At 40.5% G+C, this 18,079-nt stretch overlaps 1 protein-coding gene across 1 annotated transcript in view; it reads right to left on the bottom strand.

Annotated features, from left to right (window-relative positions):
• The window catches only part of chrnb1 (cholinergic receptor, nicotinic, beta 1 (muscle)), an 81,237-nt gene that overhangs the window by 41,737 nt on the left and 21,421 nt on the right, over window positions 1–18,079 (bottom strand). The window contains exons 2-3 of the mRNA XM_028798452.2: window positions 15,416–15,549; window positions 1,136–1,180 (exon numbers count right to left, since the gene is read on the bottom strand). Coding sequence (XP_028654285.1) covers window positions 1,136–1,180; window positions 15,416–15,549 — 179 coding nt within the window. The remainder of the gene's footprint in view (window positions 1–1,135; window positions 1,181–15,415; window positions 15,550–18,079) is intronic.

Raw genomic sequence — 18,079 nt, 5'->3', positions numbered from 1 at the left:
CATGGATCCAGCTTTGAATAAGGTCCATTAAGTTCTGGATCTGCTCTCGTATAGAGTGATCTGGGTCAATGTGCCACACACGAAACACACATTCTGGGTCATCGGAGGGAGCCATCTTCATCAGCATATCCCTGGGAAACGCGAAGACAGGAGAGCCCACAGGGGCCTCACAATATATATATATATATATATATATATATATATATATATATATATATATATATATATAGATAGATAGATATACATATATGGATATATCCATCCATTTTCCAACCCGCTGAATCCGAACACAGGGTCACGGGGATCTGCTGGAGCCAATCCCAGCCAACACAGGGCACAAGGCAGGAACCAATCCCGGGCAGGGTGCCAACCCACCGCAGTACATGGATATATACATATATATATATATATATATATATATATATATATATATATATATATATATATATATATATATATATATATATAAAAAAATCAAAAGTTTTAGAACACTCCCATTATTCCAGTTTTCACTGAAATTTTAGCAGTTCAAGTCTTGTGAATAACGTTAAGTTTGCCAAAAAGTCAATGTAATTTCCACATTTATACAAGAAGACCTTTTTCAGAGAATTTGTAGTGGTGCCACAACATACGCCTCTTTGCAGCAGTGGAAGTTCATTAAGCCAGTAAAGTTGATTCACACAATTCCTGCAGGTGTCACAACTTTTGCTGGTTCCTTACAAACTCTTTGCTTGTATAAAAGCAGGGCTGGAACAAATTGTGTGGCTACACCCTCCAAAGCATCATCTGCAGAATATTGCACTGTATATTGCTTTTATAATGGTTGGGCCTGCTCCTACCCATAGCTCACCCTTACACATGGCAATTTGAAATGGTCGATTAACCAAAATGTCATTTTTTTGGAGTTAAACTCATGTAGACAGAGTGAGAACATGCAGATTCCACATACACAACAACCCCATGCTGAAGTAAAACCCAAGATGCTGTATAGGAAGTAAAAAACACACACACACACACACAAACATCCAAGTGTACGTAACTTAAGACAGAAGAATGAAACTCATGTATCTTTCATGCAGGGACATGAGTCAAAAATTACGAATTTCTGAACTCAAAGAAAAACAATACAACTCACCAGGTCCATGAATACACTGGTAATCATTTCTTCCTCTTTCTCATTCTAAAAAGAAGAAAACAAACTCTGAGTCTGAAATATAATTTCTGCCAAAATGCACTCATTGTGGCCATATGTTATCCCAATTCTACCTCATTTCTCGAGAGGAAAGGATGGCTTGGAAAATAGGAATGACAGTGTAACATCACCCTTATAGGTACACAAATCCACACGAGGAACTGGAAAGCACAGTAATGGCACATTGGCCTTTCCGCCCCGGCTCACTACTTATTTTCCAGGGTCATTACCTATGAACATGATACATAAAATTTCACAGTAAACCTGATAAAAAACACAAGTGAAAAGGAAAGAGAACATTTAAAACATATACTGTAAATTATAGTATATGACATAATAACTTTCACATATTAATATCAACCATTTAATTATGGTATTACTTTTCCAGCAATTATTATGAAGAAGATGATGGTGGAAAAATGCTGAATAGACCACCTAATTCTCAGGAACTTCCTTGAACTCATCCTGAGGAATTCCCAAAAACAACAAGGTTAGTTGAGAGCAGTGCATGAACCAGATGTGCAAAATAAGTAATAAGGCTCCTACATAATGTTTATAACAACTCCCAGCTTTGTCCTCTTTAGCATTTTCTCTTTATTCTCCATCACATGCTCAATGTAATTGTGATACTTATCTAGACCTAACCTTGCCTTTTGTAGCATGTGTTTCTTCATATCTGGGGGTGCTCGTCTGTTTCTGGCTGAGGGGTGGACCAATTGGCCCTGCAGTGTTCTCTATACACCTAATTCTGTGTAGGCATATCAGGTCTAAAGCTTACAGTTTAGCAATGGGAATGGTAGGCCATTAGCCATATTTTAATGGTTGATGTTATTGATGTTTTTCTGCACTTTTCATTTGAGCTTTTCCCAGGCAGGGCCACACCAGCTAAGATGTATAAAAATTACTATTTTCTCCCTTAAAGTTAGCCACAATAAGTTACAAAAAGAAAGAAGAAAAATTATGAGGAATGCATTATTCACAAGACATTATACTGCATTGATTTTCACCTACTGATGTTGAGGACCACGCTATATTTGAAAAAGCCACAAAGAAAGTCTATGTGTTGTCTTTCCACTTCATGTACCGTGTTAGCCATGATGGATGCAGTGAGAAACCAAGCAAAATGACACCTTATATTGGCTAACTGAACAGATTATAATATGCAAGCTTTCGAGGCAACTGAAGCCCCTTCTTCAGGCAGGTTGTCTCTTCTCACTTCATGGGGAAGAAGTTTGCAGTCTGATGATTCTGTTTCAAAAAAGTGCAAAGCTCTGGTGCAGAAAGAATATGCATGTATGTAGAAAATAATTTTTTAAGTTTGTCGGGCTTGTGCTCTCCCAGCATACACCTGGCCGCACAGTACCAGACCTGAGGTGTGCAGTTTGAGTCATGCAGTGTATGTTCTTTGTGTGTTCTTTCCATATTATTGTGGGTCTGCTTTTTTATTTTTATTTTTTAGCCCTGAACTTGAAGAGTTGGTGTTTTTATTAAGGAAGTTCATAGCCAATAGATTTTCCTGAGCAGTAGGCGATTACGAGCCTCTGATTTTACTTAGCTTTTCTCTATTGTTACATCTTGTCAGATGATTACCATGTCAGAGTGTACCACAATGATCTGATGCCAACTGAGGCAGACTAGGCACTAACAGCCCAATGTTTGGTTGTTTTTTGTGTGTGTGTGTGTGTGTGTGTGATATGCAAAGTGCACACATATAGGAAAGTTCTGCTATGGCTCCACCAGAATTTTCATGTCAAAACCACCACTGGATGAAAAATATAAGCTATCCAGGGTTTCCCAGTAAGTTGTGTCCTTATTTCTAATAAAATATTTACTACAGCACCCATAATCTCCCAGTCCATAAAAAATATTCAGTCCATTAAAACCTTCGGACCCATTGCTACCAATTAAAGAGAGAACTGATGCATGAATCACATTGATTAATTATCTACAACACAATTTAAAAAAATTACAACAGTCATTTGTGTTTTCTGCTTCACATTAATGTTGAGATATCTTTTAGTGCTGTCCTTTGGTGATGGTACTGTGTCACAATATTTTTGGTAGACATTGTACATTTATATGGCAATGTTGAGCTGACGTTTTGTCATCACAGGTGCTGGTACCCTAATACATTGTGAAACGCACCGCTTCTCCCTCGCTCCAACGTGTGAGGTTTCCTGGAGAGTGGGTGATCTTCCACATATCCTTCCATGCAGCTCTAATAATCTTTTTTTACTGCTGTGTCTCCTGCCTGCACATTCAAGTCGCAAGGCTTCATCTCATACTGCTTACTTGGGGTCACAGGCAACACCGTCTGCACTTATTGTCCTCTACTCCATAAGCTGATCCAAGCCAAGATCCTCCCCAAGGTTGGCTGTTGGCCATGTTGTAACAATCAACTGTCACCAACTTGAGTTACTAACACACCATGGTTGAATTCTAGATTGCCCCGACCAAAAAAAGAAAAACTGGAAAAGAGAGAGTAGATCCTCCATCTTGGGGAAAAAGGCCTGGAGAGTAGGCTGCTGGGACTGGTCCAAAGGATTACGAAGTGGTTGTTCCCAAAAAAAAACCTATACCCCTTTAATTTACGGTGCAACAAAACCAAAATATATTTAGAATTTAGATTTAACTCATCTACAACTACAGATACTGGAACATACTTATTTATGTATATGGAAGTAAAATGTTAGAATAAACTCAAGAAAAATTAGTCTTATTTTCAACTTTTCCACCAAACAAGGGAATAGTCTGTTTTCTTTACAAAATAGGATTGATCTCACCCATCCTATGTGGACCGTCTTAACTTCATCCAATGCTGGTTGTTTTTTTTTCTTTTTCCAGAGAACAGTAATCTGTTAAATTAATGATTTGAAAGCTTCTCCATTCCACCTAGAACTCCACAACCACTTTGTAATCCTTTCGACCAGTTCCAGCAACCTACTCTCCAGGCCTGTTTCCCCAAGATGGAGGTTCTCCTCTTTCTTTTCGTTTCCAGTTTTTTTTTTCTACCTTCCTCGGGATGATGATCTTCCTGTTACACTTTGCATCAACATAATAGTCCTTCCTGTGTTCACATTATCTCTGGCAGTCTTTTCAAAATTAAAGCATAGCAATAAATTAGAGTTTCAGTAACACCCCCAATCCCTTCCAAGTGTAAAATTCTAGCTTATTGTACCTTTGTCACATACAGTAGTACCCAAGATGATGGATTTAAGCAAAGCAGCAGATTTCATAAGTGCTACTGTTTAGTGCATTACCAGCAACATCTCACTCTGTTTCTATCACTCACTCACTCACTCACTCACTCACTCACTCACTCACTCACTCACTCACTCACTCACTCACTCACTCACTCACTCACTCACTCACTCACAGACACACACACACACACACATCTATCACCTGCAAGTGATCCTTTTATGGCTGGCTTCTCAGAATGGTTGTGCCCCTTCTGTCTCACTCACAGGTCCATGTTCCCCCACCAGAACTTTTCTGCTTGAAACACCATTGTTATTAACTAAGCTAATTAATAACTGGATCTGTGTGATAAGAGGTCACAAACAGGCTCAGACACAAGTATAAAAATAGAAAAAAGTTTTTATTCTGGGAAACTTTTCTTGGGCAAACCTTTCCCACTACAACTACAGTAGAAAGCACTAAGGCACTCAATACAGAGCACTCTTCAATACTTTTGTGTTCTTCCTATCTCTCTGACACTGGTCACTGCCTCCTCCACTCCTCCTCACAAGATTTATCCACCTTCCTCCTAACTCTGGCTCCTGGAAATGAGGCAGAAAGCTCTTTAATCTACCACCTGGAAGTGCTTCTGGTGTTCCGTACACGTGGTCTGAAAGCACTTCTGAGTGAGATGGAAGCTCCATGAAGAAGGGCTCCCCAGTCCCTGCAGCACCACCTGGTGGCACCCGTGGAACCCAACAGAGGTGAGCCGACAAACTCCAAGTCCTAGGATGCCTTGAGGGAATCTATGGTGCTGCCATTTAATGCTCCACGGGAGACAATGTCCTGGGTATGCTGTCTCCTCCTCTCCTTCCATCTTGATGACGACCTAGTTTGATAAGGACGCTGGCTGTCTTTCACACTATTCACTCAGTTTGGCCCGATGGCCAACTCTAAGAAGAGTCTTAAAGATTCAAAACTTCTTAGAAGTTCACAAATTACTGATGCTACTCTGCTCCTGGGAACACTCAAAGCTTTAGAAATTATTTTATGCCCTTGCCCTGATCTGTACCATAATGTGATTGCAGAGTTCTGAAGAAAGTTCCTTGGACTTCATGGCTTGCTTTTGGTTCTGACATGTAGTGTGAATTGTGGACCTTATATATATGGCTGTGAGCCTTTACAAATGTCCATTCAGTTTAATAAGCCATAGGTGGACTCTAATCAAGTTCTACATAAATCTCAAGGAGAATTAAAGCAAACCGGATGCACCGACCCACTATTTCAAACGACACAGCAAAGGTCTGAATACTGAATGAGAGATTTAAGTTTTTGATTTTTAATACATTTTCAAAAGTTTCTGAAAACACGTGTTCACTTTGATATTATGAGTTAGTGAGTGTAAAACAGGACAGGAGTTACAGGTTATATTTTTAAGTGATGACCTTTGGAGGTAATACTTTGGGGAGATGGTTGCCACTCAGTTAAAAAGGTTAAGTGATGCAAGGAAAACACATCAACTGCATTGATGCTCTCACATATAGGAAAAAGAAAGGAAGCACATCTCATTAACATATCACCCTAACTGATAACCTCACATTCAACTGCTAGTTCTGCTAGAAATAAATGTATGAACTAGGGTCATTGTATCGTGAAGAGTACAGAAACATCCTAATGTCTTAATTTTCTAGGAAAATAAAATTTCTGGGATGGTTTACTAATGTGAGGAGTAGGCTATAGTTTAATGTTAAGATGTTACAAAATGATGGAATAAAACTAATGTTCATGTGTTAAAGGAGCCAAAGAGCCTCAGATTACAGTGACCATTCAGGTGGAGGACATGGAAGTGGTACAGAGCTGCAAGCATTTGGGGGTTCATGTGAAGAACAAACTTGACTGGTCTGACAACACAGATGTGCTGTACAAGAAGCGACAGAGCAGACTGAATTTGATAAGGAGACTCAGGCCTTTTGATGTGTTCAGCAAGCTGCTGGAAATGTTCTACCAGTCCACAGTAGCCAGTGTGGTGTTCTACGCTGCAGACTCCCAGTGAAGAACCTGAACTTGAAACAAGCACAATGCTTCAACAAACCTATCAGGAATGCCTGCTCCATCACAGGGCTAATCAATATAAAACGTAAATAAGTGCAGTAGGTATTGAAAAGTATGAACTAAAGCACTGTGGCCTGCAGAGGGCGCTCCTGCCACCCAAACCTGACACAGAAAGACACAGGACTCAAGTTCAGCACACATATTTTATTTATTTTTCCTTTTTCCTTATGTGAAATGCCTTCACCCGTTTCTTACCTATACAGCACAGTACTTTCTCTTGCTCTCTCTTTCTCTCTTTTTACCTCCACACCTTCTCCAGAAAGCTTTGTCCACATCCTCCCGACACTAGCTCCCAAAGTAGTGGTGGCTGGCTGCTTTTATAGGTCATCCAGAAGTGCTCCAGTTGCCTCAATGGCCTTCTTCTGGCAGCACTTCCGACTATGATAGAAGTCTTGCCGCACAGGGCTCAGCCATTCCTGCAACACCCCCTGACAGTTCCCATGGAACCCAACAGGGCTGCTCCAAACTCCAACTCCCCAGGAGCCTTGTGTTGTCCTGGGGGAGGTAATGTCCTGAATATGCTCTCTGCTCGGGTCCTTCCACTATGTCGGCATCCCGGCTGGGCAAGGGCCACTGCCAAACACCACAGCACTCAATGACAGTACCTTAAAGCCAAAAGTATTTTTCAATAAATTATAACAGTGAGGCCATGGGTGGAAGATCACATTGCAAAGCACACAGAATGACACTAGTAAGGAAGTCAAAACAAAGCCTTCAATAAAAACACCTACTGGATAAACACACAAAACTGGTGAAAATTAAAAAAATAAACAGAACCAATCAGCTATGGCCCCAATAGGTTTTTTAGCACTCTCCACTTCCACAAGGCATAATATCACAATGTAAAACCCACTTGATCCAATTCCAGGTCGGTCACAAGAGGTTTCAGTCTATCCCAGTAGTATAGGACACCAAACAGGAACCAACACTGGATGCTCCACCAGTCTAATAAAGGGCCAAGTCATGCACACATCCTCACTCATACAGGGCCAACTTAGACTCACTGACTTATCAAACACACACTGTTTACACTGGGATATGGGCAGAAAGCTGGACTACCAGGAAGAAAGTTCACAAAAACATGGTAAGGACGTGCAAACAAAATATGGACAACAACAGGACATAGGATTCAAAACATTGACGTTAGAACTGTGAGCCAGCAGCGCTTACTACAGTGCCACCCTTATTCAATAAGGAAAATGATTGCTGTACCTTTTTCACTTTTCTAGGGATTTAGATCATGACAAGTTACTGCTTAATCAAACTTACAACTATAAAATAATGTGGACATATGATGTCCACCTGGCCTGGCTCTAAGTCAAGATGACAGGAAATGTTTCCATTTGCAGATCAAGCAGAATGGCTAGCTTGAAGATAATGTGGAACACAGGACAGATTAGTGTTTACCATGCAGCAGGGAAACAAGAGTGGAAACACCTTGTCTGTTCCACAGAAACCTTGCACATGTATTCCACTGAAGAAAATTAAGTTGTTCAAGTTTGGCCTTCACTAACACTGACCAGCAACATGGACCCTAAAAAGAAAGACAGAAACCCTCCTAGGCAAGGTGACTTGGCTGGTTCTGAATGATGATGCCAGTCATATCTGTGCTTACAGCTCATGTTATAGCTGTCTTTCTATTTAAAACTACACAGCCCTGCTGGAGATTAACATGCCATGACATTTGCAGTGGAGGAGTAACCAGCTGTCATCCTGAGAGCTCTGAACTGACCTACAGGGTGCATCCCAAACACTTTGTTTTATGCACACATCCACACAGAATACAGAGAAGTTCAGGACCACAATAGATAGATAGATAGATAGATAGATAGATAGATAGATAGATAGATAGATAGATAGATAGATAGATAGATAGATAGATAGATAGATAGATAGATAGATAGATAGAATGTGAGCAAATAAAACTCAAAATTCATTCATCATCCATCCATCCATTTTCCAACCCGCTGAATCTGAACACAGGGTCACGGGGGTCTGCTGGAGCCAATCCCAGCCAACACAGGGCACAAGGCAGGAAACAATCCTGGGCAGGGTGCCAACCCACCGCAGGACACACACAAACACACCCACACACCAGGGCCAATTTAGAATCGCCAATCCACCTAACCTGCATGTCTTTGGAATGTGGGAGGAAACCGGAGCACCCGGAGGAAACCCACGCAGACACGGGGAGAACATGCAAACTCCACGCAGGGAGGACCTGGGAATCGAACCCAGGTCCCCAGATCTCCCAACTGCGAGGCAGCAGCGCTACCCACTGCGCCACCGTGCCGCCCTTCATTCATCATTCATTTTCTAAATCACTTAATCTAGTCCAGGGCCACAGGGGCATGAATAATAGCAGGAACAAAGCCTTACCAAGATGCCACATTCACAAGTCCTGTTTATTGTGGGATCATTTAAACTTCAGGCAACCAGATTCTCTCTGAAAGAATACGGAATGCCCTTCTGGGAAAGTGTGGGAGTTGTTGGTTAATGGGGACTGATGGTATAGTTGTCTTTATAAGTCCTTTGGAATTCCCTAGAGCACAGTGACTTCCTGAAAATATGCGTTAAAGGTTCATATATTTCCACACTACCCCCTTCAGGACTCGAGGATAAATATTATCTGGTCCTGGTGGTTTATTTGATTTCACCCTATTTAATCTAAGTAGCACTTCTACCTTTTCAATTTACAAATTACCAAGTATCTCCTTAGTAGTCCCTGTTACCGCTGGGAGTTTAAAACTGAAAATTTTCAGGAAAATGCAAGTTTAGAGCATCTGCTATTTCACTGTCTACATTTTTAATTGCCCTTTACTATTCCTGATTCACTTTACCTTCTCCTTGACTGTTCTTTTTCTACTGAAATACTGAAAATCTTTTTGTGTCATCTTTCACCTTACCTGTAATGTAAAAAAAATACTTTTTTTCTCTTTAGATCGTGATTGGGACCTTTGACATTCCAGCTCACAAAGTTCACTGTTTAGTCAGTGAAACACTGCTTCTGAACTTTTGAGAACATTTTGTAAACTTAAGTAAAGGTAGTACATTGTTTTATACAATAGCTTTAACCTTGATTTCATATTGTTGCCAGGTATTTTGGCTAAGGAGCCTATTATTATGTTGCCACTTACAGTTGCTGGAGTAAAAATTATAAATAAGAAGTAACTTTCTCTCTTTCTCCTCATTCTGTATATTTTAAACGTTAAAAGCCAGTTCCTCATGTTTAGAGATGAACAGACCTGACATCTGCCTGTGGAGTTGACAGGTCAAGCTGCCTTTGATGAAGCTTTTCTTGGGTAGGCCAGGGAGGGCATTGGCCTGTTTATAGGTGCTTTTTGAGGCTTCAATCCCTTTTCATCATATTTTTTGATTCCAGATCATAATAGGTGTTTGGTGACCAACTTAGCTTGATTAAGCTTGATGGAGTGTCAAGATGGCATTAAGTGTATTTAACACCCACAAGGTACAGATCGGACATCAGGTACATTGACAAACATGGGTGAAGTAGAAGCAGATTCCTGACATACAGCATATATTAGACCTTAGCAATGGAAACTGGTTCTTGAAATGGGAAAATTAACTTATTTATTAGGGAACACACATGAGTGTATGGAGCAAACTGATAAGTTACAGCTAGATATATTAGAACTTGCCCTTTTAGACAACGTTGACTCTAGAAAGGGACCCAATTTTACTATGATGCTGCCGCAAAATAAAGACCCTGGAGAGATATAGGGATACTGAATGTCATAAATTATGCACCAAATGGCTATTGAGAAAATTCATCCTTTTCTCAAAAAGTGGCTTCTTTGCTCATAAAAAGTACCACCTATGGACACCAATGGATATATCCTGAGGGGTATGATTGTGAGGAATGGCCTACCTGATATGAGTCCAAACTCATATTAAAACAAAAAATACAGCATGAGCAGATTTCAGAAGTAGCCTGAAATTATTCATTTCATTTCATCCATCCTTTTTCATAACCAACTTATCCAGAGCAGGGTCTCAGAGAAGCTGGATCCTATTGCATAGTATAGGGTGCAAGGCAGGAACAATCCATAGACATCACACATGAATCAGGTTCCAGTTCATCAATGCCAATTCAGCTACCCTCTATGTCTTTGGCATAGGGGAGAAAACCAATGCACTCGAAGGATTCCCACATGAACATGGGAAAAACATGCAAGCTACACAGAGGGAGCATTTCAAAGCCTTACATAATATTGTTACGCCTGTTTCATCCAATTCAGGGTCACTGAAGGCAGCATCTAGCACAAGGCAGGAATCAACCCTTTGTGGTGCACAAATCTATCACACCAAGTATCAAAATGATTACTTTCTAAACCAGTTTTAAATTACAAGCCCATAAGGTCCCTCACTAAACTGAGATGCATTACCAGGTGCCTTGTAGGACACTCTAGCAAACACCTACACACAGCCACACCAGGAATCAACAAACAGTCTAACTTGCACAGTTTTGAGACGTCAGAGTAGATGAAGAAAATGGATGGAGACATCTGGAGGACATCTGAATTCCACACAGAATCGAACCCCAGAGCTGAGAGGCAGGCTTGCTAACCTCTATTGCATCCATTGTTAATACAAATGTATTCATATTTAAAGAGGTTAGTTAATTCTTTTGTAAGGTAAATGTTATGCTTGCCTGCTTCTATCCACCTGTGGCACTCCTAATGAAGTATAAAATAATTTACAGGGAACTACTAGATTAGATGAGATTGGACGAGATTAATTTTTCTTTCAACACTAAAGAAAGGTGAGCTCGGGGACAGCTGAATTCTCATTCCTGTAATATCAGTGAATGGATCAGGAAATCTGCAATCTGTATTCAAGAGGACAAGTCATTAACCATATTGAATGAATAATGGAGGCAGAGAATTTAAAAAAAATAATTCAGCATGCATCACTGGAGAACTTTTAACTACAGATGACTAAGATGATGACTAACCCTCAATATCCTGCACTTACCTGAAGATATTGTTTGTAACCTTGCATACGGACAAAACAATAACGACCATTAGTAGACCTTGCAAACGAAAGGAAGGCAAGAGGGCAACCTGACCAGGCTGTGACTGTGCCCAACATGGCCTCTGATTTCCTCCTGTTGTTGCCGGTCCGGATGATTGTGTCGGCCATTACAATGTGTTCTGTTAAACTGAGACCTGGTTAAGCCCATACAGCCATTCAACTTCAGAGTTTTCCTGTACACTGTTCGGGCAGCCACATATCAGTCACTGGCAAGACAAATGGAGGCGGTGTGTGATATTTTATTAACAGCTCCTGGTGCACTGAGATAAAAGTGCTCTCCCAGTCCCATTCAGCAGTTTTGGAATACCTGACAATTAAGTGCTGGTCTTTCCTTAGTACTACTCATGGCTGTTGTGGCTGTGCTAGCTGTATGCCGCAATTTGTAAATAAGAGAGCCAGCACTCAGAGTGATCTCCATCACCAAATGTGACTTCAGCCATTGCAACCTCAACAAAAGTCTTCTCTAAGTTCTACCAGGATGTCGCCTGTCTCACCAGGGGCAATTAGACATTCGATCACTGCTACACAACAATTAAAGATGCCTACAAGTCTATCTTGCACCCACATTTTAGCAAGTCTGACCAAACATTAGTGTTTTTACTGCCTGCCTACAAACAGGTACTTAAGCACGTTAAGCCAGTGATGAGGGAAGTGCAGTGCTCAACTCTGGAACACAATTCCAAACTACAGTACTGTTTGGATTTGACTGATTGGCCAATGTTTAAAGATTCTTCTGAGAATCTGGATGAATACACCAACTTGTTGATGGATTATGTCAGGTTCTATATGGACTGTTGACTGTAATCTAAATTTTAAATCGCATATTAATCAGATCACTAGGACAGTCTTTTTTCACTTAAGAAACACAGCAAAAGTTAGACCTCTTATATCATTGAAAGATGCTGAAAAATTAGTTCACGCGTTTGTTTTCAGTCGACTAGATTACTGTAACGCACTCCTCTCAGGACTACCCAAAAAAGACATAAATCGTTTGCAATTAGTGCAGAATGCAGCTGCTAGAATCCTAACTAGGAAAAGAAAATCCGAGGACATCTCTCCAGTTTTGATGTCACTACACTGGTTACCTGTGTCATTCAGGATTGACTTTAAAATTTTGCTTATGGTTTATAAAGCCTTAAATAATCTCCCCCCATCCTATATATCGGAATGTCTGACGTCTTATATTCCAAATCTCAACCTCACATCCTCAAATGAGTGTCTGCTTAGAATTCCAAGAGCAAAACTTAAAAGAAGTGGTGAGGCGGCCTTCTGCTGTTATGCACCTAAAATCTGGAATAGCCTGCTAGTAGGAATTCGCCAGGCTAATACAGTGGAGCACTTTAAAAAACTGCTGAAAACACATTATTTTAACATGGTCTTCTCATAACTTCACTGTAATGTAATCCTGATACTCTGTATATCCAATTCATTATAATAACTATTCATGGTGGCTCTAAAATCTGTACTAACTCCTACTCTCTCTTCTATTTCCTTTTCCGGTGTCCTTTTGGTGGTGTCTTGCGCCACCACCATCTACTCTAAGTACCATGATGTTCCAACAATGATGGATGGATTAAAAGCCAGAAGTCTGTATGACCATCAGCATCAAGTGACTCCGTGAGAACCCTAACTACAAAGAGGACTATTTCATTTATGTTAGGTAGAATGCCCAGAGTGGACTGGGCGGTCTCGTGGCCTAAAACCCCTACAGATTTTATTTTTTTCTCCAGCTTTCTGGAGTTTTTTTTTTGTTTTTTTCTGTCCACCCTGGCCATCAGACCTTACTCCTTTTCTATGTTAACTAATGTTGCCTGATTTTAATTTCTTATTTTGTCTTTTATTTTTCTTTTCTTCATTATGTAAAGCACTTTGAGCTACTTTTTGTATGAAAATGTGCTATATAAATAAATGTTGTTGTTGTTGTTGACTTGTGTGTGCCTATCAGTACTGCATGCTCCTTCTCTAATCAGAAGCTTTGGAAAAGCAGAGCTGTTTGCATGTACCTGAGAGAGTGAAATGCTGCTTGATGACACAGAGAAATGATTTTGGCGGCAGCGATTCGCATCAACTGTGAAAAGGTCTGCAGGTGGTCATAGACCACAGAACGTCAGCTTTGCCTACGGACATCACCGCCTTGCTCTTGAATGAAGTAAATGACTTCTTTGCTCATTTTGAGCCTCGCAGCTCTGATTTGGTGAGTGTCATGATATTTTGAGTGCTACCAGCAAGCAGAACAACCCTGGAGATGACAGAGACCTAAATGAGTAAAACCTTCAATTGAGTTAAACCCTGATAAGCTGCCAGCAAAGTCCTATGTCTTGAAGGCATGTGCCACCCAGATGTCATGAGCGTACACTGACATCTTCAACTGGTCACTGTCCTTATGTATGAGGCTGCAGTGTTTTAAAAAAACCACAGTTGTGCCTGTGCCAAAGAAATCTGTTGTTTCCTCCTTAAATAACTATCAGCCCATCATGTTAACTTCCATGGTGATTAAGTTTCTGGAGAAACTGGTCATGATCCACTTTAACTATAGCATCCCTGCTACCCTGGATCTGCTACAGTTTGCATATCAGAATAACAGATCTATAGATGATGCCATCATCCTTGCCTTGCACACTGCTCTGAGATATCTGAAAAAGAAAAACACCTACAGTATGTCAGGATGTTGGTCATTGACTATAGCTGTGCCTTTAGCACCACTGTGTCCTCCATCCTGGTGCTGAAGTTCAGAGACCTTGGTGTAAGCAACTCCATGTGTGGATGGGTGTCTGACTTTCTGACAAATAGACCCCAGTTAGTGAGGACTGGCAAAAGTAACTCCTTCACTCTGTTCACCAACATCAGAGTTCTGCTGCCTCAGCCCACTGCTCTACAGTCCATTCACATATGGCTATGTAGAAAAGCAGAAAAGCATGAGGGCTACAGTATCATCATATTTACAAGGAACACCACAATGATTGGCCTCTTCAGTGACAATGATGAGGCTGCCTACAGGATGGAGGTAAAAAATCTGACTATATAGTGCCTTAACAACAACCCCTCCCTGAATGTCAACAAAACAATGGAGGTTATTGGTGACTTCAGAAAGAACAAAGACAGTCACGCACCACTCCACATTAATGGCTACACTGTCTAGACAGTTAGCAGCTTCAGTTTCCTGGGTGTTCAGATCACCAATTGTCTTTCATGTTCAGTCAGTATCACCTGCGTACTCAAATAGGCTCAGCAAAGACTCTTTATCCTGAGGAGCTTAAAGAGCTTTGGGGTGGGAACAAAAAAAAAAAGTGAAATTTTACCACTGCACTATTGAAAGTACCCAAACCAAATGCACCACAGTGTGGTTTGGGAACCTGACTTGCCAGGATCCAAAACTCCTTCAAAGGATTGTCCGCAAAGTTTCTAAAATTATTGGGGCTGACCTTACACAGTTTCACACCATCAACTCAACCAGATGTCTGAGGAGAGCTGAATCCATTATCTCTGATCCATCTGACAGCCATCTAGCTCATCCCCAGTTTTCATTTCTGCCTTTTGGGAAGTGCTACTGGAGCCTCACAGAGACAGCTTCTTCATCCAGGCCATAAGGTCTCTGAGCTCTCACTAACTCAATCCTACCTGCCCTACATTGTATTATGTATCCACCTGCTAGTTTATGTGACACTGTACTTTACATTACTTTTTATCTCTTAATTAATTAATTTACTGATTAATTCATTAATATTTTCTGATATACTTTATTTACTGTATTTATTTATACATTACCATGACTGTGGCACAAGAATTTCACTATGCTGTTGTTGTGCATGTGACAATAAAGACCTGTAATTTCTAAAACAGATGAAAACAAGAGAAAATAGAAAGAAATATTCTTACCAGGCTGCCAAATGATGCCAAGGTCATACCAACACGGACTACCACCCTCTCACCAGGCTGTGGGGCTGGAATGACTTTTAAGTTGTAGTTCTTAAACAGTGCAGCCATCAGCTTTTTCTCTCCCTCAGAAGCATCTAAACAGAGCAAAGCATATGAAATTAAATAAGCATAATCCATCTATCCATCTTCTAAATACATTAATCCAGATCCAGGTTCCTGGGAAGCGGTTGTATATCCAAAAAAGACTTGGGCACAAGGTAGGAAAAGTCCTTGGACAGGGTGTCAGACCATCTCAGTGTGAACACACACACTATCTATCTATCCAAGTATTGTGACCACCAGAGGGAACCAGAAAGCCCCAAACCCAAGATACAGTATACCAGCACATGTTATGTGAATAAAATAAAGAATATTTATTCACATAAGCACTTTTAAACACAATCTTCTCTCCAGTAATAAGCCACAACATACAGAAATCCAACAATACTAACAATTCTTCCTCCTCTGAGTGTTCATCGCTGCCTTTCGGCTCAACTGAAGTGAGGCAGCAGACCACTTTTATGTCAGACACTGGAATGCTTCCGGTGTCATTCAATGTTTTTCAGGAAGCACTTCTGGGCCATAAAAAAAGTAGAGAGGTCCTCCCCTGACAGTGCCCTCTAACAGTAGCCAGGTACCCTAAGGCCGGAGTTATACTTCACGCGACGCATGCTGCAGCGGACGCTCCTGCTACGCAAGCGTTGAAGTGTTATACTTGCGCGCATACTTTTTACGTAAATCTGGAGGAATCTGCCACGTGGCAGTGCGAGATATTAGCACAGTCAGAACATGTTTCGCTTCTCTGTGTTGTGAATTGCCTAGAACACCCATTAAATTCCAATGACACCTTACCGCAATATCTCTGAAAAGGATGTTTATTGATTAAATCCAGGGATGTGTCCATTCCAGCAAGCATTGGGCACGAGTGAGAAACAATCCCTGGACGATGCCTCGGCTCATTGCAAGGTGAATACAAGCAGACACATACACTAGCATCATTTTAACGGCACCAAATCCCCAAATCTGCATATGTTTGAAAGGAAACTGGAGCACACTGAGGTAACCCAGCAGGAAAACATGTAAACTCCAGGCAGGGAATATCAGCAACGTGACTCCCTGCAAGACAGCAGCGCTAACGCTCCGCCACTGTGTCACCCCATGTGTGTAATTATTAACAGTATTCATTATTTAAACAAAATTACAGATTTATCTGTAAAATGTAATAAACATACTTTAATGCTAACAGGGCTACACTTCCGGACTCCAAGTGTCAAGCATCCCTACGGGTGTCCCGACTGGGTACCCATATGAGGAGCACTACCACCTAACATATGGAGGAATGGAACAACTCTCGATTCCCTGTTTCTGCTGAGCAGTCCATCTGTTGTTCCTACTCTGGCTTCCCGTCCAGGTAATTAAACATGCTTCTACCCAGCCGGGATTCCCATTTTAATCCTACACTATCTATCTATCTATCTATCTATCTATCTATCTATCTATCTATCTATCTATCTATCTATCTATCTATCTATCTATCTATCTATCTATCTATCTATCTATCTATCTATCTATCTATCTATCTATCTATCTATCTATCTATCTATCTATCTATCTATCTATCGAGAGAGAGAGATAATGCAAAGTTGACTCACCAACTCATTCACTTTTCAACAAAAACACTATTTCCCATTTAATTAAAAAGCTGAAATTTGGCACGATGGTACATCTAAGACAGTAGGTATCCGTAAAGAAGAAATATTTTGATATATCAATATTTAGGGCTAACCGCCAGCTCCATGTTGAACAGAAAAACTAAATATCCCAGAATCTCAAAAATGCTTAGACTGATTTGATTGAAATGTGGTGATGTTATAGAAGAAATAAAATTAACCAACAAGGTTTATTTGTTTGTCAATATGTATTAATATTACGCTGTTGTACATGTTCTGTGCTTCCCTGAAAGGGGACTTTATGTGAACGAATGACACAGCAGAACTGATTGACAGGCCATGCAAGCAGCAGCACTATCCAATAAAATGTATGGATGACTAAAGAAGGGGTGGTTTCCTGATCACGGCAGAAAAAATGTGATTACAGTACATTGGGAAATGGAATGAGTAAGTTCGGCAAGGCTCACAGAAAACATGCATAGAAGGCCTGCTGTAAAGCTCGACTGTGGGTGCCAGATGCTGTGCCTGTGAGTGCTGGTGTTGCTTCATTAGAAGTAAAAAAGGAGGGGGAGAGAAGTAGAGGTGGAATTGGTGTACTCGAAACCAAGACCAGCCATGATTGATGACATCAGTTTGAAGTTAATGGACCGTCCATGAGTAATTCCATTGTAATATTCATTCATTTCTACAGACTTTGAAATGGGACGCCCACCCTGCTTTCCAAAAAATATTACATTTGCATGTGCATCTGCTTACTTTAAACAAGGATGCCCAACTTAACCTGATTTTTAAAATCCTTTATATATACTTTTGCTTCTGCAGACTTTAAAGGATGACCACAATCGAATGTCAAAAAACACAAAAAGAAATATTTGAATGAACGACGTAAACAAATGAAAATCTGTAAAAATCATAATAAAATACACGTTCGGCCAAAAGTAGGTACACAGTATTT

The sequence above is a fragment of the Erpetoichthys calabaricus genome, chromosome 3, assembly GCF_900747795.2.
Source record: "Erpetoichthys calabaricus chromosome 3, fErpCal1.3, whole genome shotgun sequence".
NCBI classification, from domain to species: Eukaryota; Metazoa; Chordata; class Cladistia; order Polypteriformes; family Polypteridae; genus Erpetoichthys; species Erpetoichthys calabaricus.
Note: the sequence above shows the minus strand (reverse complement) of the source record. Positions and strands in the feature narration are given on the sequence as shown.